Below are 26,178 nucleotides of genomic sequence, written 5' to 3'. Positions count from 1 at the left end.
AAAATCCTGAACAACAAAACAAAGGCTCAATTTAAGTGTCACCGGATTTTCTTGTTCTCTGCCTTTTTGTACCTCATCAGTTTCCACCCACCTGGGGACCCGTCCAGAAAAATTTTCTCTTGGTAGAGTTAGAAATTGAAAGATTTCCACACAAGCTGTCCTGAATTTTTAATTCACCAGGCATAGGACAGATAAAACCATGGCACACCTCTGCTTTGGATTTCATCAAACATCTGGAACGAAACCCTTTCCTCTTCTTCAAATGCAAAAGCATAGGGAGCTGGGCAAAAGAAAGGAATCTCTGACAGGAGAAGGGAAACTACTCAACAAGTTTTCTCAAAATTATTTTGAGGCTTCACTGGCAGATGTCAGAAAGGTCTCATGTAGGATGGCTGGGACTATTAGGGATAAAAGGCTCCCAGGTCAGCAGATGAGAGATTGTGGGAAGCTACTAGGAGAACAGCTTGTCCATATCATGGAAGGCATTTTAGACTGCTATGTTTGAGAAACGATATACAGGAATGTGGAGTTTCGTAGGCCACACAACAGAAAATAATATTTTCTGAGAGCAACCTTGCTGAGGAGGATGCCTCTTGCAGAAGGCAAGTCCTGCTGAGATTGTCCTGGAGATCTAGGTCTGCAAGAAYATAGGGGAGCATGAGCTTTTACCTTCAGCAGTGAAACCACTCCATCCGCACTAAAGTCATTCTGATATTTTACTCATCTTCCTCATGAACTGAGAGGGCTGTATCTACACAAGCTAGAAAGGGCAGGTCTACATAGGTAAAYAGACCTGAGCTTTCCATTCCCAAGAGTGACGCTGGCTGGGTGCTGGGTTCTAGCAAGAGTTAGAAGTCACTTTGCATGGGAGCACTGCCTGGACTAACGTACTTGTCTCTTAGTCCTTAGCAACCATGTCATTAGCATCAAAAACTGTTGTTTGTGACTTGGCCTAAACATATCCACAYAGGCTTCTTAAGCACTTTCTGCTCACCTTGAATGGGAAAACACATAATCTGGGCAGAGGTAAATTCTAGACAGCAAATGCACCTTTAAAGAGCCAGTATCATCTGATACCATTTTTGAACTTGCATCATATATACGAAGCTGGCAGAAGGATACCAACAGCAACCTTTCTGGGGTGGACTTTAAGCATCTACACAAGCAACTGGACACACAGTTGAGTTGCATCTGGAACTTACCCAGCTTCATTAGTATGACACTGAACCTCAGCTCTGGATTTCAGGTATTTATCTTGGGTCTGTGCTACCAAGGCAGCAGTCTATAAGATGAAAGCTTACCAATTTAGAATAGCAGAAAATTTCAGAAAAAATGCCACAGAAGCGTTGCAGTTCTGGTTGTGCTACTGTCATTTTAGGCAGTTTATGCTTCCATTATTAGCTGTCTAAAAAGTCAAAACTTGTATATGTCTTCTTGTGCTCCCCGGTGGAAGTATCTACGACCCATGAACATAAYGAATCTGCAATTTTTTCAGCCTAGTGCTGGAAGTAAAATGGTTCTGCAAAAAAATGTTAACATTTTCATCTGGCATCACAGCAGATGTTGACATCATTCTCCTCCTCCAGCAAGGACTGGGAATACGTGATGGAAGTCTGCAAAGGGAGCAAACTCATACAGCCTGAAAACCAACTGAAAGATGACAAGCAAAGAGCAATGAGTATCCATCTATCAAGTCAGTAAGTACAATGAGGGGGATTTCTCTGAAGTATATATAACACAACACTAAATACCAGAAGAGTCATAAAACACCAAAGAATGACCATGACCTTCACTTTGGGATTTTGTTCATCTATATTAGTCATAGTCAGAGCATCTCAGGTCAGGAGGGGAAAAATAAATCCAGCCAGCAGAATCCTGCTGCTCCCCAAGCAGCTCCGTCAAACCCGAGCCTGAGAGGTTACACTGCCTAAGGTCCAAGCAGCTGACCCTGGCGYTGGCGCATGTGCTCACCCAAGGGAAGCAGCAAAAGCATGATGCCTGATGGACTGCYTTCTCAGGGAAGACTGCAGTGGGTAGAGGCGTGGGAGAGATAATGAACTAAAATGGGTCAGGAAGTGGGGCAAAAGGCTGGGATCTGCTGCAGCGAGCATGGGGGTCCAGGTGCAAGGACATGCATATCCRTGGGGGTCTACAGCAGGGAGACAGTGAGACAGACAAGGGCGGTGCAGCAGAGCAGTAGGGATGGGAGGGTAGTTAATTCTCCAGCAGAGCCCTGCAGGCAGACACCACACATGCAGTTTTTCCCTCAGGGAAAGGCAAAAAATTACACCACACAAGCAGATCTGTTCCTGACTTCTGCGGGGCACAGGTGAGGCAGCTGCTCTCGGTACACACTCCTGAGACGCCTGCAGGCAACTTTAAGTAAGCACCGTCTTCCTGCACAGCCTCGCTAAGGACATTCAAAACCTCTATCTAAAAGCACTGTGATATTTCACTATTTGACCTGCTGCTTCCCTTCAGTCTCCCCCAGGATTCTTCTCTGCAAAATATAAGCAGAAGCTAGATGTGATTAGGCAGATGTGATCAAAAAATAGCAATGCCACATCAGGTGATAGGGAACTCTTGCCATTTCAGTCACATGAGACYCAATTACCCGGCCACATGGCAAGGGAGGGCTGGAGGCATGCGACTTTCCACCGCCGAAACGACCGGTTACGTGGCTTTCTCTGTTTAAAGAAAACACTCTGCAGCGTATGCCGATATTGTACAAGTACATGGAAAAGGACAGAGCTGAAGTTGTCAATTCATCACAGGTTTTGCATTATCTCTTCGTTTACATTGTGCTAGGACTTTAGATTTTGAACAAATATGTACAATTTAAAGGCTCGGTCACATTCCAAGCATTCATTAACCACAGAATATTACTTCTTTCATTCCTCCAGATAGCTTACTAACAACAACAGCCACCAAAAAGTGATTATTTTTCAAGCAGCAACTGTTTATTATTGGGAAAAACATTAGGACTTTTTCTTTCTTACATATACTTGATTTGAATAAAAATAATTTAAAATGCTTTATTTTTTTATATTACATGAAAATAACTGGAAACAAGGCTTTTGGAAACAAGAACACTTAGACAAAACTGTTGTTTAGCTGCTGAGATGTAGTACTTGCATGTTTTAACTCAAACAGAGAAACAATCACAATTGTCATTCCAGTGAAGAAAATTAATCCATTTATAAAATATTTTGAAGTTTGAGAATGGTATATAGTTATACTAGAAAGTATTCATAATATAGTGTGTGAGTTCTAACATATTACCTAAAATATATACTTCTCGAACTTTACAAGGTCAAATATTTTAGACCATATTCCAGTGGAAAAACACTACAAACGTATTACAATCCTTTTAAGGTCCTTATGGAATTAACTTTTATTTCCTTTTGAGGAATTTTAATTTAATATCTCAAGCAATAAAATATTGCATACAAACTAGCTTGCAAAAGTTTATTCGCACTAACTTGGACAACTGCTATTTTAACAACGGATAAAGCACCTTTAGTAACAATGATAAAGCATCATCGTTACAGTAGCTCATGAAGAAGCAGATTTTGTGCACAGACTAGTACAATTTTCATGACATCTCTGTAAATCTGATAAAAATTACTGCATGTTCAGTAATAAGAAATTAAACTAACAGGAATTAAAATATGCTTAAGGCTGGGGTAGGATTACAGTTACAAGACAAAGATTCCATTAAGTAATCCAATTCACATTATCTGATAAAAACTTCCAGTATAGAGACTGTTTTCTTCTTTTCCTTTCTAAAATACATGCAGCGTACTGTAAGTTCCATTCCCAGGCTTACCATGTGTCTTTTTAGTTGAATGTGAGTATAGTTCAGCTTTTCATTAAGATGCTGGGGTAATGAACATCATTCAGCGTGACCTGAATGGACTTTATTAAAAAAACAAAAAACAAAACAGAACAAAACCCCCAAAGGTAATTAGCATGTCAAGGTCCCACTTTAGTGCACAAACTATTATCTGTAGACATATGCAGCGTGAAAATGAGATGGAATCCGAGTAGGTATTTATTTGCATTGAGTACCATATTAAACTTAATGTAATTGTCACAGTCATGGCTGTCTGACAGACCAACGGAAAACCACTCTGCACCGAGGACAAGGAAAAATACTATTAATACGACTGCCAGAACTGTTTTCTTGTAACAGTTGAACCTCAAGGGTCAGTTCCCTTTTAAAGGCCGCTGGAAACGCTGGCTGGTATTGTAGCCTGACAAACAAGCCAATCCCATCTAAAAAGACACTGTCGAGCCCTTTAAAAATAAACATTTAATTTCAGTATATTTTGGGGGGKTTTTTTTGTTTCATTCTTGGCTTCTTTTATTTTTGTAACTGTCTGCTGTTTCCAGCGCCATCTCAGAGGCCAAAACGTTTCATTCCTTCCTCCGCCTGTTTTGCCGTTTTCCACTTGGCAGATGCTCCCTACCCCACCCTGCTGTTCCTCACGGYGCACGAGGCACTGCCCTTGCCTTTTTATGTTTCCTTGTCCACTAGCCGTAACATCAGTGGGATTTTCAGCCCTGGAATGTGCTTTATGAACTAACACGCATTTTCTTTTACTAAGGAATGCCTTCTTTTGCCACCATAGCCGGGTGAAAATATTGTCATTTTGAACAGAGCAGGCAGCGGCTCTTTTAAGAAAAATCAGTGATACAATTTAGAAAGCCGAGGAGACATTTTCACCAGACTGCAATAGTTTTAAGATCAGGTAAAATTCTGGACCTAAACTATGCACTATGTCTTCCTTTCTAAATTCAGAATTACTTTTAGTTTGACGAAGAAACATTCTACTGGTATGAGACACAGAGGTATTGAAATTATTATGCATATTTATGTCTTACATACATTTTACTTCTCTTCTCTAGATATATTACTCATTGATTTAATTCACTCAGGAATCTACCATACTGTCAACCAACTACAGTAACCCAGAAATATTCTTTATGTATGGAAGGGGCTTAATCATTAAGCCACACCTTCCTACAAAGCTTCAGTGTTTTTGATTCATAAAAAGCATTTCTCATTGAAATAATACTGAAGTGGAGCCCAAGCCCTCCTCCATATATATGACTGTTAAGTTAATTAACTTTTCAGGACAAAACGCTGATCACACTTAATGACAAGATACACTATCATTTTCAAGACAGCTCAAGCGGTAGCTCTGGTGGGACAACAGTGTGTCTTGGGTCAAGCCTAGGCGTGAAATCCTTGAAGTTCTTAGAGGCTTCAGTACCAAATACATCTAAAACTTTCCTATTCATGAGAGCAAACCTGAAAACAAAACAGACATGAGAAAGTGAACAAATTATTCATTTATTCATAAATAAATAAAATTACTATTAGAATGACTTCAGTACACAAAAGATTATCCCTATCTTCAAAATATAGGCTTCAGCTTGCACTGTTTATAGACTAAGGTTTTTATCTTTGGCGATATAAATTAAAAAACGTCTATTGGACAAATCTGATTAATAGTGATTTGTGATTTCATATAATAAAACTTGTGGAAAAGGGGAAAGGAGAGAGTCCCATTCTACTTGTAATGCCATCAAAAAACTCCAAACAAAATATATGACACTTCTTTCCCATCCCAGCACAGAGCAAACTCTGGCCATGCCTGCCTATGTCTGTATGACAACTTTATGGGTGTTAAAACTTATTCCTATTTCTTTACTTTTCAAAATTGTTGAGTGAAGGCCCTATGAAATGACCAAAGAAACTGACCTGGTGGAGAAAGTATTAAAACGACTACTACAGAAATTTGTTTCAAATAAAATAAACGAGCAGCAAGTCACGGAATTTCTTTCTCCCCTTCTCTTTCAACTAAAGCAATCTTAGGATTAGCACAAGAGGGAAAAAGGCAGCCAGAATTGGACATCCGCACTGACGCCATCCCTTGTGTCATGTCTGTACAGCCCCAGAAGCTGCCTGCTCATTGCCTCCAGACATCCCACAGAAAGCTTCCCACTAGGTCCAGTAACATATTAAGTCATCTAATGTCCAGCTAACAGTGTAGTATGCCATGGGGCGTGTGGGTCCAATGTGCTCCAGGGACTGGCCTCTGAGTTCACTTCTATTTTTATAGGCTGGACAGAGAGAGAATCTAGTCTTAAAACTGCCCTTCAAGGACTGAAAGGAATGGACTGTATTCACAGTCCTGTATTCACAGACTGATCAAAGTCAAGATTTGCATCTCGTCTTCTGCTTTATTCCACATCAGTATAATAATGTACACTTTACCAAAATAAATCAATTACAGTAAAATCTAGTTTAAAAAGTAAGCATTTTAGATCCCCACAGCAAATAAGAATAAAATATATTCAGTAATATATGACAGCACAAGTTTATCCTTACAATAAGTGAAAAATTTTCACTAATTTTCCAAGAAAAAAAACTTCTTTCCCAACCAAAACAGATGCTCTATAAAAAACTGTTGAATCTTCAAAGGAATTTTATTTTCATGGGAAATACTCTGACATTTCTATTAATACTTTTAAAAACATAATAATATCATCTTGCAAACCACTGTACAACACTGATTTCTTTGACTTGTCTATTTGTTTACTTGATACTTCGCATAACACTGAAATCTGAAAGCATTCTACCTTTCCAGATGAACTGAAGAAAATGATTTAGAAAGTTGAATGTGACCAATGGTATGTTTAGACAAGCCATAACATACCCTTGTTTACTTACCTGCCCTTTGTTAGTCGCAAAAGAAATTTCCAGTATGAAGGTCGCAGGTTCTGAACTTCCATCACTGCCTGCAAGGAGAAAACCCTGTAAGCACCAGCTGCACAGGGTTAGGCAAAAGGCCTGTCTTGGGTATTATCTTGCCTCAAACAGTGGCCATTAAAGGATGGTTAGAAAAGAATATATATACAGTCAAAAAAAAAAAAAAAAGAGTCCTCTCATGATTCATTGACTGAAAGCAACTGTGATCACTTGCCAACATACAGCACTCGCAGTAAATAAACCAGTCACAGCTGAATTCAATGCTTTATATGACTACCACCAGCACAGAGTGACATTTCCAGAAGACTGTTTTTCAAGGGTGGTGGTAACTAAATTAGATCCCATTCTTGCACAGAGAAAAATAATCCTTATTATTCCTATGTACACTATTCTGCAGTTGTGGATGCCAAACAACTTCTGCTTTTTTATCCCCCACTCATTCTACCTTGTGTGATCTATCACTTTGTGTACTCATCTTAACATTTTACCACCCCAAATAATGTTAGATAACCAAACCCCTTGTCTTCTCTCCAAGTCTCTTATGAATATGATGAAGAGCAAACACCTCAGCATAGATCCATTTGACAATTTCCCCTTCTTTCCTCCCTACTAAACCTAGTAATTTATTTCTAGTTTTGGATTCCTATGTTCCAACTCATTATTAAGTAATGAAAAAAAACCCTTCCCACTTCTCACAATAACTTAATTTCCTTTTAAGCATCATGCARTGGACCCTGCCAATAGCATTTTGGAGATCTCAGTACTGCACTCCTTCACATATACAGGCACATCTCATCTACTAAAATATCAGTTCATTTTGATGTTAGAATAAGAGATATTCCAAAATATTTGGGAGTGATAAAGTGGAGGAATAGTGGAGCTGTTTTCCCTTAGGCCCAGGACAGTAGAAGTCTTGTTCAGGGTCATTTTATATTTTCTTTATTGAGGGATTAAAAAATATATATATTTCATTATGGAATAAAAAAGGTCCACAAAACATTCAATGGGATATTTAGGCAGAAGAACTAGAAAAGGTGGGATGTAGTGGAATAATGCAGAGTAATTTAGTTACCACTGTAAAGGAACTTTTACAGCTGATACACCAGATGGGAAAGGAACTGAGGATGAGGACATGGAATGAACTTGGAAAGGGCAAAAGATGAAAACTACAGCTTATTTCAAATTTAAAACTTTAGATTTCCCTGCTGAGTTCTCCAGATTCTTTCAAATAGGCAATCTTAATTAAAGTTAGCTCAGAGTGAAAATTTCCAATCGATTAGAAAATCATAACATATTACAGTTCATTGTTGGTCTCCTTGAGAAAAAAAAAACAAAACACACTTATGAAAGTCCCTACATTTATATCCTCACTTTGGGTCACTGCATTTTGAGCTCCTTTCCAAAGAAGTTTATATTCAGCTGTGTGTGAGAAATCTGAGTCATAGAAATGACCTTCCCCACACAGTAACATTCAAAAACGGGATGCAGGAGTCCTGATTCACAGCATCTTGCTTGAATCACTACATCACACTATTGTTTCTATATCATTGTATCCTTACATTCCTCATTTCCTTCAACATATGACTTAAACCAAAAGAACTGTATCTTCTGTTAGATGGCAACATACTTACTGCCTGAAAGCATATTGATGTGGAAATGGCATAGATGATGCTGTCTGCATGAGGAAAATAGGGAACTTTCCCTGCTGCAATGCCTTTGAAGTATATAGTCTATGAAAGTAAACAAAACATGCTGAACAAAATAGAGAAACAAATTACAAGTACTTTTTCCTTTATCATATTCCCATTTTCAAAGTAACGCGTTAACATCACTAGCACACGCGCATACGTTTCTGTGTTTATGTCCACATTGCAAATGTGATATTAATTGAGCTAGCTTAAAGAACTTATCCAAGATCCTGGAATAAGTGCYTGTAAATGCACAGAAAAGGACTTGGCAAAAGCTTGGGTATTAAAAGGGTAGTATAGATCTTAAAGATAAAAAAGAGAAAGCTTGCTATGTTCAATTCTTCATTTTAAAAAAGCAAAAGAATAATGCAATAACTAGTCCAACAAAGTGAATATTCACTGTTCTTAAACAGCTTGAAATCACATACTTTTCTTTCTGAGAAAACACGTACAGTTTATTTTCCTGAGCACAGCTTGACCTTCCAAAGCAGCATACGCCTCTTTGGTCAGTTACCCTTGGCTTGCGTAAGATGATAAAAGTAGTAGTAAAAAAAAAAAAAAAAAAAAGAACACACAGCACTTTTCTTATTTCACTGCAGCCACAATGTCTCAAAGTCCGGAGAAAACCATCAGCAATACAAGATAATATATTTTTTTAACAACTGATGTTCTAAAATTCAATAGGGATAACTCAGAGTTGCTTTTATATAATCATTACGGGAACTACCTTCAGAACTTGAACTAGGATTACAAAGAACAAGAAAAAATAGAGTAAATCTCCCCTTTTCATTTAACATTCCTTTTTTAACTTCTTTAAAATGAATTCAGTGCTGGTAGAGGAGGTGGATAAATATCATGAAGGAATGAAGTCCTACAGGTCAATGGGAGAAAGCCTGGTGATTCAGGGATGAAGCATAATAAGAGAGCAGTGTCAACTTATTCCAGTGGTGCTGTGGTGGAAACAGTCAGGACTAAATCTTGATTTCATGGAAAAATCACAGTGAGAAACCAGAATCTGGTTAGTGATATATAATCAACTTATCCAAAACCTACAAACATTCTTGAATTTTATTTTTTTCTGGGCTCCTAATTTCAACCAGTTCACAGAAATAAGGGAGAACAGATTTTCAAACCTGAAAGACTGGTAGTTTGACTTAAGTTCTCTTCAAAGCTGGGCATTCAATCATTTGAAGTATACTGACAAACAACAGCAGCTATAGACTAAAACCTAAGCTATTTTGAGTTATCTTAGACTGCTGAATGCCAAAATTAGGGAACAAAGGCAGGAAGTTAAGCTGTAGCTTTTGGCAATAAATCTGCAATTAAGGGCTAGTTCTGATTTATGTTTCTGGCAGAATGGACAAAATCCACATTCTTGGAACTTTCAGATTTAAAAATTTGCAAAAGCTACAAAGCAAAGGGCTACCAGAAAAGGAGACAGAGAAAATGCGATGGAGAATATGCATGGAGACCAATGGATAAAGGATTTTTAAAGTGAGTCACAGAAAGGAGGTTAAGAAAGAAATGAGGCCACAGAGTGGAACTGCCGCTTGGCACATACCTACTCAAATACACCACTACTATACAATATCACATTACACAGGAATGTTCTGACAAAGCCTGTGAAGTTCATTGTCTTTTTCTGTCTTGAAAAAACACCTGAAATAAAGAAATCTGGTACCAGGGTAATATCTTACCTCTACTAATTTGGAAGCCAGGTACATAGAGATAGTAGTACTTTTGTAAAACATCATAGAAATTCCTGCTAGAGCCCCTGTAACAATTAGAAAACATAACTATTATTAACACACTGATTTATTGGGGCTATCGCACTACGTCAGCACAACAGACRTTGCACAAGATTATTATTATTTCTATTGCTACACCACAGTTCAGCGATGTTCCTGTGCTGCCTCTCAAAGTATGGTTTATGTAATTCAGAAGAAAAACAGACTTTTGAAACCTTGAAACAAATCTGTTGTTCAGTGACCAGAAGCAGAGACTTAAATTTCCTCTCTCATCCCACAAACAAGTGAGAACTTTTCAAAGGTTCCACAGTGAGACAGATGCACAAGTAGCAGGGAAGGACCTGTGACACTGCACAAGTTTCGTGGCAAAAGGATCCTTCTTTGGATGCACAAATGCATATTCTGTCATGTGTGGAAGAGCCAGTATTAGAACCTCACATGACTAGTGCTTGGAAAATAAAGGGCACATTATCATTTGTGCATACAGTAATTTATTGTCCTTGAAGCTGAACATAAATGACAGACATATCATTTGACTAAATTTTCCTTTACAATTTTAAATGCAACTCTTAATTTGAAACCACTTGAAACACTACTGTTACACTGAGGCAGCCTTACTATATACAGTCCTATTCTCAACACACAAGTCTGAAACAGGAATTGCARGACAGACATCCAACTGTGTGCTCAATAGAAATACTCGCAGAACCCAACAGAGTCAATATTCACTTTTTATGGACTCACCAGCTACAAGTGCATGGAGCTCATCATCTAGGTTTCGTACCCAGCGCAGAAAGCAGCTAGTACCCTGTAGTGAACAGAGAGAAGCACAGCCCTCATTATTGCTCTTTCAGAATACATAGGCTGAAGATATTCCACTGTAAGGTAGTAATATAGCTCATAGCATGAATAAAGAATATTGTGTGATAATATCTATAATCCACAGTACCTGAAACATTTTACAGTGTTTTAATTAACAGCATATATTGTTTCAAAACCAGAGAGCAGAACATTCTAATTTGAATATGTCAATCAGACATACTAATCTAATTCAAATGTGCTCAGAAAAGCTAATCTTGAATTTAGAACATCTTCATTTGCTATAGTTGCCTAGACTCTTTCCCATGCCAAAGTCTGTTTTCAACTACACATCAAACACCTTGAGATTCTTCCATACATCCAATAAATTCTGGGACCAGGAAATCACATTAATTTAAAAAGTTAGAACCGCATATGATTAAAAGTCATACTAAAATGCAGAATAACCTGTTTGTTGACACAAACAACAATTCACAGCTGTTAAGGCCAGAATGGACGTAAGTAACTGTGGCTTTGGTTGCATTAAAATATATTTTGTTTGGATGACTGCAGGTTACCAGATGATCCAGACTGTTCCATGTCTGTCACATCCTCCGTATTGTTTTTTTCAGCTGTTCTGGAAATCCACACTTTGCCTACAAATTTTACCCCTGTTAAATTTCTGCTTGCTTCCAAATAGCTTGATACTTGCTAAGTAGGGTCAGACCCAGTGCTGATGGCATCGGGACCACAGTATGTAATTCAATATGATGGCCCACTGATGTCTGCTTTGAGATATGTGAGTCAGTTCATTGCTAATCCACCTAATGCATACCTTTCATAGAATCAAAAAATAATTTAGGTTGGCAGGGACCTCTGGAGATCATCTGGTCCAAGCTCCTGCTTGAAGCAGGTCCAGTTAAAGCAGGTTGCCCAGGGACTTGCCCAGTCGAGCTTTGAGTATCTCCAAGAGTGGAGGTTGCACAACCTCTCTGGGCTACCTCTTCCAGCATTTGGCCACATTCATATGAAAACATATTCCTTTATACTAATCAGAAACTCCTATATTTCARCTTGCGTATTTTGCCTTTCATTCTATCACTGTGCACCTCCAAAAAGAGTCTGTCTCTGCTTTCTCTATACCCTCCCATTAGATGCAGACAGCAACAAAATCTCCTCTGAGCCTTTTCTTCTCCAGCCTAAARAAATACAGTTTTCCCAGCTTCTCCTTGCATACCATGTTATCCAGTGCCCTAATCATCCTGGTGCCCTCCGCTGAACTCACTCCAGTATTTCAACATCTTTCTTGTACAAGTGAGCCCAAAAATGGACACAGTACAATAGATGTGGTCTCACTAGTTATTTTACAGCATATATTTTTAATAATCAAATATTCTACAATGCCATTAATATATTGCACTTCTGACAGTCAGCTTTATTACTCAAACTTGCAATCTTATATAAAAAAGAAAACCAGGCTACCATCACTGACTTATTTTCCATAAAACAACATTTGCTGACATTAATTAACAGTAGAGGAGAACTCAAAATATTACTACAGCTACTACAATTTTACAAAGGCATTTCAGACTGCTTTTAGAGACAAGATGGACTTTTCTTAAGTGGTCCATAATGGAATTTCTCTGGGCCAGAACTGTATCAAGCATTTCATTATCTGGCTGTGATCCACTGTATGATTAGAATCTCTGCTGCTCTATATGCCTATCTCAAACTGAATAAAAAATGTAATGCCACCTAAATCCATATAAGTTATGGAATGCAAATGACAACAGAATGTGCATGCTTAATGAACTATAAATAAATGTCAGAGTACACATCACCCTCATAAAATGAATATCCATAGAATTAAATCATATTTTGCAGTTAGAGTTTTTAAAAGACTTCAAAGTCACCCCCATTTCAGCATTTATAATTTAAATACTATTTTCTCTAAAGGTACTTTTCTTAAAGTTTGAACAAAAATCTAATTATTAAATAAACGCTGAATAGACCATTTGCACATTGCAACCAAAAATTTTAAATTCAGCAACCTAACAATTTCTTATGTCTCAGTCTGATTGCAATTAAAGTGAAATTCTGTTTTGCTTATAAATAAGACTTGTTTTTTTTGATTTTCAGTAGGTGGTATTTACCCTGAATAATACAGAATTACCTTAACTTTTCCAAGTAAGTAAAGTAGCAGTTGAAAAATATCAAGTTTGGTCAAGAATATAAAACTGCAATAGCCACTTCAGCATTGCAGTATACAATATAATCTCCCTTAGAATATGTGTTTGGTCAGACTCTATTTTGACATAAATAAATATAATTCAATTAGCTTTGACAAATGCTATATTAATGTGCATCAGTTCACCAACTGTCATCTTATAATGGCAGAAGGGCAGATTTACAAGTAGTAAGTGCAATGTCTCCTCAGTTGTACATGATATATGTTCTGCAATCTCCTGCTATTTAGCGTCAAGTCAGAATTCCAGACATTTGAGCCAAAAAATCTGCAAACGGCTTCTCTATGGCAATCCTGCTGCTACTGCAGTCCCTAGTTGTATCTGCACTAAAACGTTTTTGTGCAACAGAAAGCCCCTTTGAAATCTGAGTTCACTTTCTCTGAAATACTCCATATCTCTTGATCCTGATATCATGCTGCAAAATCCAATTGACTGAGAAATGACCAAAAAAGCAGAAGACTGCATCATGCAATKGAAGACCAGTTTGCTATTTATGATACTACAGAATTTTTCAGTGAATCCAGTAACAGTAATATTAAGTGCCTAGACCTTTTACCTCTTCTTGATACTCTGAAAATTAAAAATAAATAAATAAATAAATCCCCCAAACCCATATAGCATTCAACATTTCTGTATGTTATAAACTTACTTTGTATATACTGACAAAAGATCCCAGAAAAGCTCCAAGCTGGAAATTTTCCTTGTTGTAGAAGAGCGAAAGGAGCCGGGAAGGTTCAGTAAAAAGATGCCTGAAAGTGGAAGGGATCCGAAGGCAGCACTGGATCAGGTAACCGATGCTAAACATTCTAATGAAGCCCTGGGGAGAACCACAAGAAATCACATCTTCAGAAAAAGAGAAAGCAAAAACATAAGCTACGGAAGCACTGGTCACTTATTTTTGATCCCAAGCATTTTAAAACCCACCCTGCAGCCACTATGGAGAACACATCCCCATCTTCAAACTCAAAACCAGATTTTTCTTCCCAAATTTCCCTGTAAAATAGCAAAGGCAATAAAATCTGAAACAACTGACTCTCCTTTAATTTATATAAATAAAAGGCCCCAAAAGACAGTCTGTTTATCTTCTGCTCCAAAATTCTATCCTTCAAAACAACCCTGATGGCTTAATTTCCAGGTTACTGCCCTACCTTTTAACCACAAATGAGTATATAAAGGAAAGTAATGTGGTGAGAGGRAAAACAAAACAAAACAAAACCCCACACTCAAATGTCTGGAGGAAGCACTAAAGGAGGAAAAAGTCCACACAAAACAAATTTCAGAAAGTGTGAGAATTAGGAACTGACACTGATGGCTTGGCATAGGCTCATACACTTTCCCTCAATCAAACTGGAGGCTTAGTGAAGTCTGCAGTAAGAAAAACAGCAAAACTGAAAGGGAGATTATGTGTAGGACTACTGAAAAGGGATAACACGGGTTCCATTGAATTTTTCCTACTATTCCACCTTGGATGCAGATCTGCTTTTTCATATCATCTCACAAGATTACACTGACTTTTTCATTTTAAATTATTTTCCCCAGTTTCTTATAACTTCCTCCAAAGCTTCCTATCATTATTCTTCCCCTATGGCTGAACTTCTCCAAGAGGTCTGAAAAAAATCTATCCATTTTTTGGTTGGAAGATACCTCATCTGAAAAGTATCCAAACACTGTGCACTCATCATTGGCAAATAAGGCAGGCACCCAATGCTCTCGGTTCCTGTAATTCATTTTTTAGAACATATTCAAGGGCACCGAGATAATTCCAGCTACAGTGATCACTGGCAGAGGGTTTGATGGAGCAACCTTGCAAATTCAGAAACTAAATATATTTTTGCCTCATACAGGACATTATCATCCCTCACAAAACTCATACAACTTGTTTCTGGCTGAACATTCAGTAATAACTGCTTCTTGTCACAATTACTCTCCCTGAACTGATGCTTAAGAAGCAGTTTAACCAAGAGGTATAACATGCAAACTGTTACRTGCAGAAGAAGATGGATGGCATTTCTACATTATGGAAGAAACTATATTGTGCGAGTCAATGATCCATTAGCTATGTATGAAGAACTTCTGTTTCTTCCTCTGTTACTTTAAATGGTACGTAAATTGTACTTGCTGAGCAGCAAATGACCCAGTGTTTTGGGACCGTATAATGAAAATGCCAACCGAAAAGCATAAATGGTAGGCAGAGAGAATTTCACTCTGCAAATTTTTTGTAGTCAAAATTAAGATGAACACATATTCGTATCTAAAACGAAGGGATAATCTCGTGTGAAGTACATAGTCCTCATCTTCCCCCCCCCCCCAAAAAAAAAGTGAGGTGTTGTTACTTTAGGGGAAAAAAAAAAGGAAAAAAAACCCTAAAAATAAGAGTTATGAGCAAAGCCCAAACTAAGAGAACGAACAAGACAACATGTTGAATGTTTTACCCAGTTGCAGGAAAGGCTGTTTTGTCTGGGTGAGGAACACTACATTAGGACATACTTAAATTCCAACTGGCAAACACTCAAATATATCTGCGATTTTATTTATATCAGTAGCCCACTTAGAAGCGCTGAACTGCAGGATTAAGGCCTTAGTTTTGATGCACAGCAAACAGCAGTAAGAAGTACACAAAATTTTTCTATTTATCTCAGAAGATCAGCTGGGGAATACGTATCACACATTTTATAGGTGTTTTTCAGAATCAGGAAAAGTAGCATATTCATATAATCAATGTACAATAGTTTAACTTTTATCTTCCATAAAAAAAGACCTCAAATAAAGGAAGTAGAAAAAAAATAAAGAATACACAGGATACCATAAAAAATACAAGTGAGAGAATACAAGTGAGAGAAGTAAACACTGCATTTCATTTCTGCTAGGAGCCATTTCTCTAGAGAAATTTTGAATTAGGACTCAGATCAGCCAGAGGTAGCAGCACAGTGGAATTATATATCTGCAAAACTCTTTTTTTTTTTTTTTTTGAGAAACACATTTCTTAAAAAGTTAATAATATTGTCAAGATACTGGCTACAACTCAGAAAAGCATGTGTGGGCACATAAACAGAGTTCAGCAACATACCAAAATACAGTCCTCCTGTTGCAATATATACAGACATATTTAAGGTATTTACAGTAATTCCCTTCACATTACACGCAGAACAAATAAAATAAAACTTTGTACTGGGCGTACAATAGCCCATGTTTCTTCAAGTGACAGAATACACAGGCTGCAATCATCAAAAAAGTATCCTATATTCTTTAAGGTCATTCTAGTCCTTAGCAGCATTAACAGAAAAAAAATGAACTTTGTCCCACTGGACAACTAACTCCTGGCTAATGCTTCTTTGTTGTAATCACARCTGGAATCCCAAGAGAGGAAAAATATTGCTCAGCTGCTCCTGTTAGCTTGGAAAGTTCTTTTAAAACATTTATGGACCCAAAACATCTTATCTATTTAAAATTTGAAGGGAAGTTTATGAAATCAGGTGGTATGCTCAGCTATTAAATGTTACATTAAAGCCTATCACAGATTGTGTYGAGGAGGCTAACGTGCATTTAAATACGAAGGAGGAGGAAAAAAGCATGCAATGACAATTTAAGCACAGATATGATAATGGGAAAACAAGGTGTTCAAGGGTAAGGGAAAATACGGGACAGAGGGAGAACTCTGGCAATAAGCAGCTCATCAGATCAATCTGAGATTAAAAAGCTCCCTTGCAGAAAGGGAATTCCAAAAACATGCTCAAATTCTGCCAGCAGACAGTTATTGCTGATTGATTCCAGGAACAACCTGGAGGGAACTGAAAAYAGCTATGCTTTTCGAATTTTGGATCTTTAAAAATCCCAATATATCAGAATGAAACAAAAGTCACAGAAAAGGCAGGAAATTCAAAGCTCTGGCTGTCACTCCATCARTATTTCCCTGATTATACTACTACAGTCAAGAGTGATTTATACAACAATATTATACCAAGACTGGTACAAGCACGAAGTGTTGTTCACATGTACAACTGTTTTCTCTAAAGGGTAACAACCCTTTAGAAACTTCTTTTTCTTCATTTTTAGTCAGGTCAAGACTTAGTTCAGCTCCATTTCTGAGCTGGATTTTCTTTACAGCTTCCCCCTTGCCCTGGGGGTGAACGAAATGTGAATAAAATGAAGCCGGATAAACAACTGAGAAGGACAGAGATTCTTGGAATATCCCTTTTGCTTTTTTCTGTTCTTTTCCTCATTAACACATCTCCCTCCAAAAAAAGGAGAAAGAAAGTAGTGTGGGGCCACTCTACTCTAATTTGAGGGACTCATAACCTGAAGTCAGATTTGGATCACTCCACTAAAAAGATTCAGCAAGGGTAACTCCTATTTCTTGTTCACCCTTATATTTTAAAGGCTTTTCAAACTCATTATGTTCCATAATGGTAAAACCACCTCTCTCTCTACCTATAAAATAACAAACACAATCGTTTTTTCCAGCAGAAGATTATGACAGCTTTCCTTGGAGAAGAGGCATCAGTTCCATCAGTTCTATTACTGTAAAGAAAATCCTAATTTGTTTGTTCTAGTTGTCCTTGCAAAATAATACACTGTTATGAGTGTACTTACAGATCTGATGCATATGTAATAAAATACAGTCTAATGTAAAGATCTTTGTTTTACTTAAGGTCATTAAGTTGTGATGCACAGACCCTACACCACAACAGCTTTCCATCTGCCCAATTACTGTTCTTCTCTGTGCTACATCCGCACTTTATGTGAAAGTACAGCATACCGAAGTTAGCGAGGCACTTATGAAAAAAGATGCACACTAGGATATACCACCATCAGCACAGATCTGGAAATGCAGCCATATCAGCCTACAAAATCACTTTTTTTGAATTTCAACCTTTGTTTTGAATATAAACTTCACCAATCCATTCACTGACATTCAGTCTGACGGCCAGAAATTGATATATATGGGGAAAAACACAGGACTCGAATGTTCATAGAGAATGTCTTCTCCCCAGAGAGCGCCGACTGACATGAGCTTTCAGAAAATGGGAGACAACGGTGTCCAGAAGGCACTGAACAGCAAACTCACTGGGCTAGACACTGAACAAGCACAAAGCAAATGGAAAGTCTGCGTCCCAAAGATGCCATGCCCTGAAGAACATACATAGCCCAGGAATGAGAGAGCAAGTGGACTGAGACAGTGCTGAGAAGTTGAAAACAAAAACAGCAGTCAAAAGAGTTTCACAAGTATACCCAATTATCAAACTGGTATCAGTCTGTAGATTTTACTATCATAACCAGGAACCAAAAGAACCTAGGAAGCTGAGCACTATCTAACATATATATTTGCACATGCAATGCTGACTTACCATGATGGTTGTATGTATATGCCACCAAGAGGAAATATAACATAAATCTAATATAGTAAGTTACTACACAAAAATTGTATGGAAACTAAACCAGTCAAGCCTCAAATAATCTATACGTGCTTTCTAAATACTGTCTTCCTTTAGTCCCTGAGCAGGCTCTTTCTATACTGAAGTTATGCTAACTTTGCTGATACCTCGTGTCACATTAAAAAAAAAGATAAACTTCAAAGAGCTTTCAAAGTAGGCAAATTCTGAACAAAGTAATGGTAAATAAGGTGCTGGATGATTCCTCTCCCTGTCCCAATACAAAAATATTTTGTTATTTTAATCCTGATCTTGTTAAATATATGTCATCATATCTGCAACAAAAAGGTGATACAATTATCCTGAACTCTTTGTGAATGTTGTATTATACATTCTCATCCTAATTCAGCAGAAGACTTAAGCACTCTCTCAAATACCACCAACTCCAGTGCAGCTTACATACATGCTACACACTGGCACACTACTATACTGCAGTGCAAAAAGAGTGAAAATAACTCTAAGCAACACAATAAGATACACTACATAAACATACAGAAATAACTATACTAAAAATAACTGCTAGATCTCTTCTGATGCTAAATCTTAACCAYAGGACTCCTTGCATAATACAAAAACCCGCATATAAAATTTTAATTTAAAAAGTTATTCACCAAAGTAAAAAATATAAGAAGCATCTGAAAAGCCTCAAATCCAGCTRTCCATTTTTGCTGCTCCATAGGTAAAAATGAGTAAAATATTAAGAGATCAAGATCTTCTGGGGTTTCACCAGCTCCTGAAAAAAGCATAGCAGGTGGTACCACCTGCGCCAACCTAACGCTAGCCAAAACAGTCTCCCCTACCCAGTACTCCTCTGAAAAAAATGCGCTGATCATATTATAAAGGAGGCAGCCTATGCCACTGGACACAGACAGCTCTTCCTGMGTGCAGCAACTGTGACCAATCTCTCCTTACCCTAACCCCTTAAAATAAATTAGCAGAGGAGCGAGTGCAGAAGCAGGCACCAGAGTGCCAGACATGCACAGCTGTATGGACGCCACTGCTGGTGCCTCTGCCAAAGCAGCACATTCCAGGTGCTTTATGTGGGGTGGAGTCGCAAGTGGGCTCAGTTGTGAAGTGCATCACATAGCTGAACAAGTTCCTTGCTTGCTAGTCCATTTTTCCCCACACGTTTTACGCTATTGGTTTTCTTCAGCTAAACCGGAAGACTAGAAAACTCTAAACCCCCTCCTAAATTGAGAAAATCTGTTCTCAAACCTGCCACATCTTCAATAGAAAAAGAATCCGTAACAGGCTCCTTTCTCATTTCCTAAGTATATGTTTTTTCAGACTAAAGACTTCTACCCTGCCTTTGCCAGAGTTTGTCAATCCAACATCTTTTRCACTTACTTTAATACAATATGAGATGCAATTATCTTCATAGTGTTTACAGCATCGATGCCTAGGGCCATGTTTGCACCTGCAAAAAGCATAATGAAACACATATTAACTTGTAGCTGTTTTCAGTGTAATCAACAGGAGACTTCATAAATTCTTCTTGCCTAAAAATACATAAAATGCTATTTTCCCACTATTCATTTTTCACATTACCTATCGAAGGGCACTGTGAACTTTTATGATGCCATAAAAGTGCAATAAAAACAAACAATACTTTAGTTGTACTGCAGAAGTGTCTGCACACTTATTGTGATCCAACCTCTTTTTCTTGCAGTGCTGCACCTATAAATACAAAATTAAACAACAAACTTTCTGCTGTGGCCAACAGGAAAAATCATGTCACATAATTCTAGTGGGACTACTCTTCTCAGTCTGTCTCCACTCCATGGTTCTGGAAGCGTATTTGAGCATTACCTGTGTCCTTATACCATTCACACCACTTTAAGGTTTATTGGAAGGCAATGCAGAAAATACAAACGCATAGAGATTCCCAGCGAGTCTTCTCTCAATTATAATCATTTCACTTCTGGGCTAATACTCCTACTGTATAGATTTTTCTGTGGCTCTCAGTTGGGACTGAGAATTTGACCTTGAGCATATAGAAGAGATTGGTYTGCGCTGGTGGGATGTGTGGATTGTACAGTTGTTAGACCCGCATTAAGCAGAATTAAAAGGAAGTAATGTCATACCAGGTCTGAACATTATATTTTTCTGCAGCCAAGTATTTAAGGTTTAATACAAAATAAATTACACAATTTATATACTGTGCCAAATATCTTAGAAGTTTTGAATCTTGTAATAAAAAGTCTAATGGCCATAAATCATCCGTGAGGTCAGTTTATGTAGCAAAAATTGTAATGAGAACGTGATCAGGTTACAGGCATTTWGACTCAATTATATTGAAAAGAACCATATGGAATAAAAACCTGTGAGAGCATGAGGACTGAAAATTGGAAGTTTTCTGAATGTCTGAGTAGGGAGTTTCAAAATCTTAAAGGAAGAATACTCTTCTCCACCCTTAGCCTCTTGGCTCCTTTAGGATATTTAATGAATAGAGGGCCTATTAACTATCTCTGATGAACTGAATAAAACAAATTAAGACAAACAAGGTATAAAGAACTCAGCTAAAGGAAACTGCATATAGCTGCAACTGTCTTCTTCTGTTTGTAGGTTTTTGCTGTCAAATTCTGTCTTTCCCTGAAAAGCCAGTGCTAATTTCCCTTATATTTTCATTTTAAAAACACGGCAAATCAGCAGAAGCAGCCATGTGATGCAGGCCATTTCATGTTTGTTCAGTATCTGAGCAAGTAATATAAGCTACCACTTTGAGAACACAATGCGCTTTGAAGACTTCTTTCTTTCCTGCATGCGAGTAGGTAAAGATCTGGTCATAAAACTGTTCCTGAAGAGGTCAATGGAAGTGAAGATTCACAGATGTGACATGATCAGACCCTTGTACTATTTGTTATCCCATCTTCCCTATAATGAATGCTTCCTCATGGTACCCAACATGCTTGAAGCAGACAAATCAAGCACAGCAGAAGTATATCATCTGAGCACATTAGACTGAATAGCTATACAATGTCCYTTCTTTAAGCTCATACTGAAAGACAGGAAATTGGATTTGGTAGACAGAGCAGGAACATGCCTTACCTAACCTTAGATGACCTGAGCTAGTCACACTGGGCTCCTATAGTTAGTGCAGAGAAATGAGCACTATTAGGAAGCAAAAAATAATCATCTTACCAATTTAAGAAGCTTACTGCAGAATAGTTACCCACTTAAAGAGTCCATTTCTCTTGACGGACAATAAGGGGAGCCTACCCCAGATTCAGCTGTAGCAGTCTAGTGCAAATATATCTACACTGTAGAAAACCAGTTAATTGAGTCAGATCCAGTAAAAGGTCACTCTTGCTACCAAATAACTATGGACAGGCAACAGAGGCTCGCCATGCCCCTTCTCAAAACCTTTGTCTTCAGGCAAAAAGTCAAGACTAAATTTGCAGTTAGAATTAATGAGTTTTAGTTGACTGACTAGCTTCTCTAGTTGGAAAATTAGAGAAGCTTTCAAAAACACAAGTGCCTSTTCGCATTTAGCTAATCTTTCCTACTACACATAGTATTATTTCACTACAAATAACATTCTATGTGCTCAGATATCATGCCTACAGAAAAAATCCCACTGTGGAGGCAAAAAAAAAGGTTAAGGTCCTTCAAATCCTGATCTGATATCTGATAAAGACAAGAGGAAGCAACTAAAGGCTGATCTACAATTGCTGTGTCAAAACAGAGATAGATGTTACTCCTGAGGAGCTTAATGGGACTAGAATTCAAGTCTTCACCATGTCAGACTCTCCAACTACTCTTCTCCTCCAGCCATCTTTTCAAAGACAGGACTGAACTACTAGCTTATACTCAGGCGTGCAACTCGGACACCTAAGTATAGGAAATAGTTTCTGCATCTGAACTTCAGGTTCTATAGAGTGTCTATCTCAGGGCCGCAGTTTGACATCTAAATCTAGAATATTAGACACATTTCTTTTCTTGGTGGATCCTATTATCTGCCCTAGGCATCATCCAAACTGTGAAACAGGCACCTAAATTTCCTATTAAGGCAGGTGCTCAACAAACCATTTATGCACGCATATCCTACCTTTAAGAACAATTTAATTGCCTAAGTTCAGGAGAGCAATCAAGGAAAAGTCTACTTAACTTTTTAAAGAYACTTTGAATGCTCAACTTTTTCAGGCAGAAATTTATCTATATTCTAGGCCACACTCATTAGTATTCCAGTCATCAATGAGCTAATGAGCTAGAATCTGACCTTCTCTGGAGACACCAAGTTGTGTACTCAAGACATCAAAAAGTTTTTTGGATCACAGCAGCATAAGCACTCATCTTATGCACACTCGTGATTTAGAGCATGCCCCCAGCCAGAATTTTGATCCCTAGATTATTTGTTGTACATTTCATCCAGTGATTCTCTAAGCTAAAACACATAATGATCCCGAGACAAAAATGTGTTCTAGCACATAAGAAGAGGTATCAGGCTCTGACTGCCAGTTTCACAGAGAGGCCCACTTGATAGAGGCACTGGGGCTTGTGCAAAACAGACTCCCTCTTTGCTCTGGAAGTTCCTATTGCCTGACACAGGGTGCAGGCCAACTGTTACAAATCCTGTTCTTAGGCAGTTCTCCCTTATTCAATACAGGGGTGTAAGCGCCTACAAAGATGATGTAATGGTAACGTAAGGTGACCTAAGTAAGGAGTGTTGCTGTGCAGTTTTCCTGCCTTAATACCACTGCTAGTGCCAGTTGAACCAGGCCACGAGCCAGTTTTGCTGAAAACTGCAGAAGAATCAAACAGCACTCTACCTCTCAAAACTGACTGAACTGACACCCTCTTGTTAGAGAGCTGTGCAGTGCAAATCATTCTGAAGCCCTGCTACAACATACACGCCTTAAACACAGCTTTCATTAGAGTTCATAATTTGTTATTGCCACCTCTCCAGAAAAACAAAATGCAAATCTCTTAAATGCAAAGTGAAAGTATCACAAAACACAGTCACATACAGTGTAACAAAACATGCAAATGAGCTARGTAAAAATGATTAATTATGCATTGTTTTTCCCTTGTTTTCCTTTGACTCACACTTTGTCCATGAGTTTTTTTGTTAGAGCCAGTATGTTCATTGGCTGTGATATTTTTTCACAATGCTTTATCTTTCTATCTATTCTTGAAAATGCTGCTTCTGGTGAAAATGAATGAGTGGGGATTTCTTCTTTCCCTACGATGAACCTGAAAGAAAAAAACACCACAGAACAAAACACCAGTTATATAAGTAACTCAAAAAGTACATATGATCAATACAAGTCTGCAAAGTCTTTAAGGCAAGCTTGAGGTTGCCCACAGGTCTGCAAAAGAAAATGCATTCTAAACAGGTGCCAAACCTTGTGTCTCTTCAAAAAGATCAATCCACCAACATATATTTAAACTTCAGACATGGCCAAAATTGCTGCCAGGATTTTTTTTAAACCAGGAAAATAATGGTATTGGGGAAGTCCATCTCAAACAAAGGAAGAATACAGAATAAAAACATAAAAAGGCACATATCTCAAGCTATTTGCAGCAAAAGAGGTCACAAAGTTTGATAATCATTATCATATTTTTATCTGTCTTGTAAAACCTTCAAAATGCCTTTTCTCCCACCAACAGCATCAGCTTTGTTTTGCTTGGCTTCATCTTCAACCTTCTTTCTTCACCGGTTGATATCGTCTATGCACTGGTTTATCTTAACTAGTCTGTACATCAAGGGCTAGGAAGGTCACTATGGAAAGATGTACTGTTTCCTAACACTATGCACTATAATCCAAGTTGCACTGTATGGCRGTAATCTTGTTGATGGCTGGTGCAGATATAAGTAAATTGTCATTCAGTACATGACAGAATCTCCCAGTCAACTGGAGGCTTCAGAAAGCACCATTTATGCATGTTGTCATATGAGTGCTTCATGTCCAAATTTCTAAACTATGGACTAACTTATTTAACTATTGGCACCTTTTATCAAATTCCATGGCTGTTTCATGGCTGCAACCTCTCTAAAATACTTTCCACTATCAGCAACAGCAACGCTGTTTTGCTTCAGTCCTTTTCCTCACCTGTGAGCTGACACTGTCCACGCACTGGGCTATCTTAGTGATAGACAGGTGGGAGAATATGGTAAGAGAAATGATAATGAATTCAGACAAGAATAATGTCTGAAGACATACTACCGACACAAGACACTAAGCCAGGTGAACTCTGTGTTACTACCCAGATGAGTGAGTGACACCAGACAGAGTCCCACCACAAATTAAATTCTAGGCAAGCCTGGCTTACAACAAGGCGCACAAGGTTTAGTGGCACAGGGTATCTCAAATGAATATGGTAAAACTCCATGCCTCATTTTGGTGCTGGTCACAGAACTACTGCTGTATTCATTCAAYGTTCTGCAAATACAGCAAATAAACTCCAGGTCAAAACACAGCAGCTATTTGCTTCCAGAAGAATACTGGGAATCATGAACCCCAATTTTAGCAAATGGAAAGATTAATGTTCCTTCAAAAACAATTAAAACTATGTCTGCATTTCCTTTCTGTAATGGTCTCAAATATGAAGATCCTTTTCTTGCCAGCGTATTATGCCTTCTTTAAAATATGTAGTATATCCCAAAAGTTGGAGAAGTTTTACAAGAGTATGTTTTTTTAAGAAAACTCTGTTTTCACATAATGCAACTTCTACTATGCACAATTCCTCGAAATCATCGCTTTGGGCTAAGTACTCAGAGAAACGATTTTCTTTACTTACTTTAGTGCAGAGTATGTAAATCCTTTCAAGCCATCTTTGCACCTGAAACATAAAAACGACAATCTTTTCTGTAATGGACTGCTTGCAATGTAAAGTGTTGCACATTAAATATTATGTAGAAGGGCTCTGGAAAAACATCAGCTTCCCATTAATGGAAAACAGCAAGTCTGTAACAAGTCTGCAGCAATCCATAACTTCAAATTGTCACCAGAGCCTTAGAACATCTTAGAAACAAAAGGTACATACAGCATAGAAATGCCAGTGCTTCTCTTTTATCAAAGGTAAGACTGGAGAAATTTTGAAAGGACAGTGACAGAATCACTGGGATGGCAATGGAAAATTCCATGTGACAAAGAATTGCTAGTTTATGGAAAGGAAGTCATGATGGGTTTTCTGAAACATAAGTATTACTGCAAGGAGAGAAATGAAGACTGGACCTAGATTTAAGAAAACACCCTATTGTAAAGAACTGCAGGGAATAGTTTTTCTGATTTTGAGAAAAACTGTTCTACTTTGTACTGTGCTGATCCCTGCAGTATCTCACTTCAAGAAAATTCTCAAGCTGAAAGTCACAGTTGTTCAATCATATAGCAGTCGTTCTGATTCTGAGCTTGATTATATATACCCTTCCTTATATACTATAGGGTTCCTTAAGTGAATAATGACCACAGTAAAAAGTCTTTACTTGGCTGTGAAAGCTTTAGGTTACTGACATTTTTCTGCACAGGCTAGGATGAATGGGAGTGA

General features: G+C 37.9%; 1 protein-coding gene across 1 annotated transcript in view; it reads right to left on the bottom strand.

Moving 5' to 3' along the window:
- Positions 1 to 2,956: 2,956 nt before the first annotated feature.
- TMEM135 (transmembrane protein 135) overlaps positions 2,957 to 26,178 on the bottom strand; it is a 191,596-nt gene continuing 168,374 nt past the window's right edge. Inside the window, exons 7-15 of the mRNA XM_026077913.1 lie at positions 25,432 to 25,473; positions 23,737 to 23,883; positions 20,038 to 20,107; positions 13,911 to 14,078; positions 10,962 to 11,025; positions 10,167 to 10,243; positions 8,413 to 8,511; positions 6,743 to 6,810; positions 2,957 to 5,317 (exon numbers count right to left, since the gene is read on the bottom strand). Of these exons, the coding sequence (XP_025933698.1) occupies positions 5,185 to 5,317; positions 6,743 to 6,810; positions 8,413 to 8,511; positions 10,167 to 10,243; positions 10,962 to 11,025; positions 13,911 to 14,078; positions 20,038 to 20,107; positions 23,737 to 23,883; positions 25,432 to 25,473 (868 nt within the window). The 3' untranslated portion in view covers positions 2,957 to 5,184. The remainder of the gene's footprint in view (positions 5,318 to 6,742; positions 6,811 to 8,412; positions 8,512 to 10,166; positions 10,244 to 10,961; positions 11,026 to 13,910; positions 14,079 to 20,037; positions 20,108 to 23,736; positions 23,884 to 25,431; positions 25,474 to 26,178) is intronic.

This window comes from Apteryx rowi, unplaced genomic scaffold (assembly GCF_003343035.1).
Source record: "Apteryx rowi isolate R43461 unplaced genomic scaffold, aptRow1 scaffold_468, whole genome shotgun sequence".
NCBI classification, from domain to species: Eukaryota; Metazoa; Chordata; class Aves; order Apterygiformes; family Apterygidae; genus Apteryx; species Apteryx rowi.
This window is presented reverse-complemented; position numbering and strand designations above follow the sequence as displayed.